Here is an 805-nt window from a genome sequence, read left to right on the forward strand (position 1 = left end):
CAAGCCCTTGGGCCCCACAGGCCCTGGCAGACCCACGCCCCTCGCTGGGCCTCTGCCCCCCACCTGGTCGACTCCTGCTTGTAGATGTCGATGATGTTCTCCACGAGCAGGTTGCGCTGCAGCCCGTAGACGCCGTGCCGGTCCAGGACGACCTCGTGGCGGCAGGAGGGGCACCGGAACCGCCCCCCCGACGACACCGAGCTCGAGCCCCGCGACTGCCACAGCGGGTTGGAAGCCTGGCAGGGAACAGGCACAAGTCAGGGGGGTGGGGCCAGCCCGTGCCAGGAACGCTGAGGCCAGGAGGCCATGGGGGGAGACCCACATATGCCCGCCCAGCGCTGAGCACCCAGCCCAGGGTCGCCCCTCTGTGCTCCGGCCCCAGGGCGGGCTGCAGGGCACCGCCCCGGGCACCTGGCACAGAGACAGCAACACCCATGGGGGGCGCAGGGCAGGGTCACAAACTCAGGCCAGGGCTGGGCCGCGACGTACAGCAGCAAAGGGGCCAGCTCTGCCCGGCTCAGGGGAGCGAGCCCCTTCGATAGCCCCGCCAGCCCCAACATAGCCCTGCCAGCCCCGCCCACAGCCCCGCCAGGGCCACACCAGCCCCGCCCACAGCCCTGCCAGGGCCACACCAGCCCCGCCCACAGCCCCGCCAGCCCCGCCCACAGCCCTGCCAGGGCCACACCAGCCCCGCCCACAGCCCCGCCAGCCCCGCCCACAGCCCTGCCAGGGCCACACCAGCCCCGCCCACAGCCCCGCCAGCCCCGCCCACAGCCCTGCCAGGGCCACACCAGCCCCGCCCACA

General features: G+C 73.9%; 1 protein-coding gene across 1 annotated transcript in view; it reads right to left on the reverse strand.

Moving 5' to 3' along the window:
- TRIM54 (tripartite motif containing 54) overlaps nucleotides 1–805 on the reverse strand; it is a 5,641-nt gene that overhangs the window by 1,713 nt on the left and 3,123 nt on the right. The window contains exon 2 of the mRNA XM_029913272.1: nucleotides 64–236. Coding sequence (XP_029769132.1) covers nucleotides 64–236 — 173 coding nt within the window. The remainder of the gene's footprint in view (nucleotides 1–63; nucleotides 237–805) is intronic.

The sequence above is a fragment of the Terrapene carolina genome, unplaced genomic scaffold, assembly GCF_002925995.2.
Source record: "Terrapene carolina triunguis isolate 2854851 unplaced genomic scaffold, T_m_triunguis-2.0 Scaffold569, whole genome shotgun sequence".
Lineage (NCBI taxonomy): Eukaryota > Metazoa > Chordata > Testudines > Emydidae > Terrapene > Terrapene triunguis.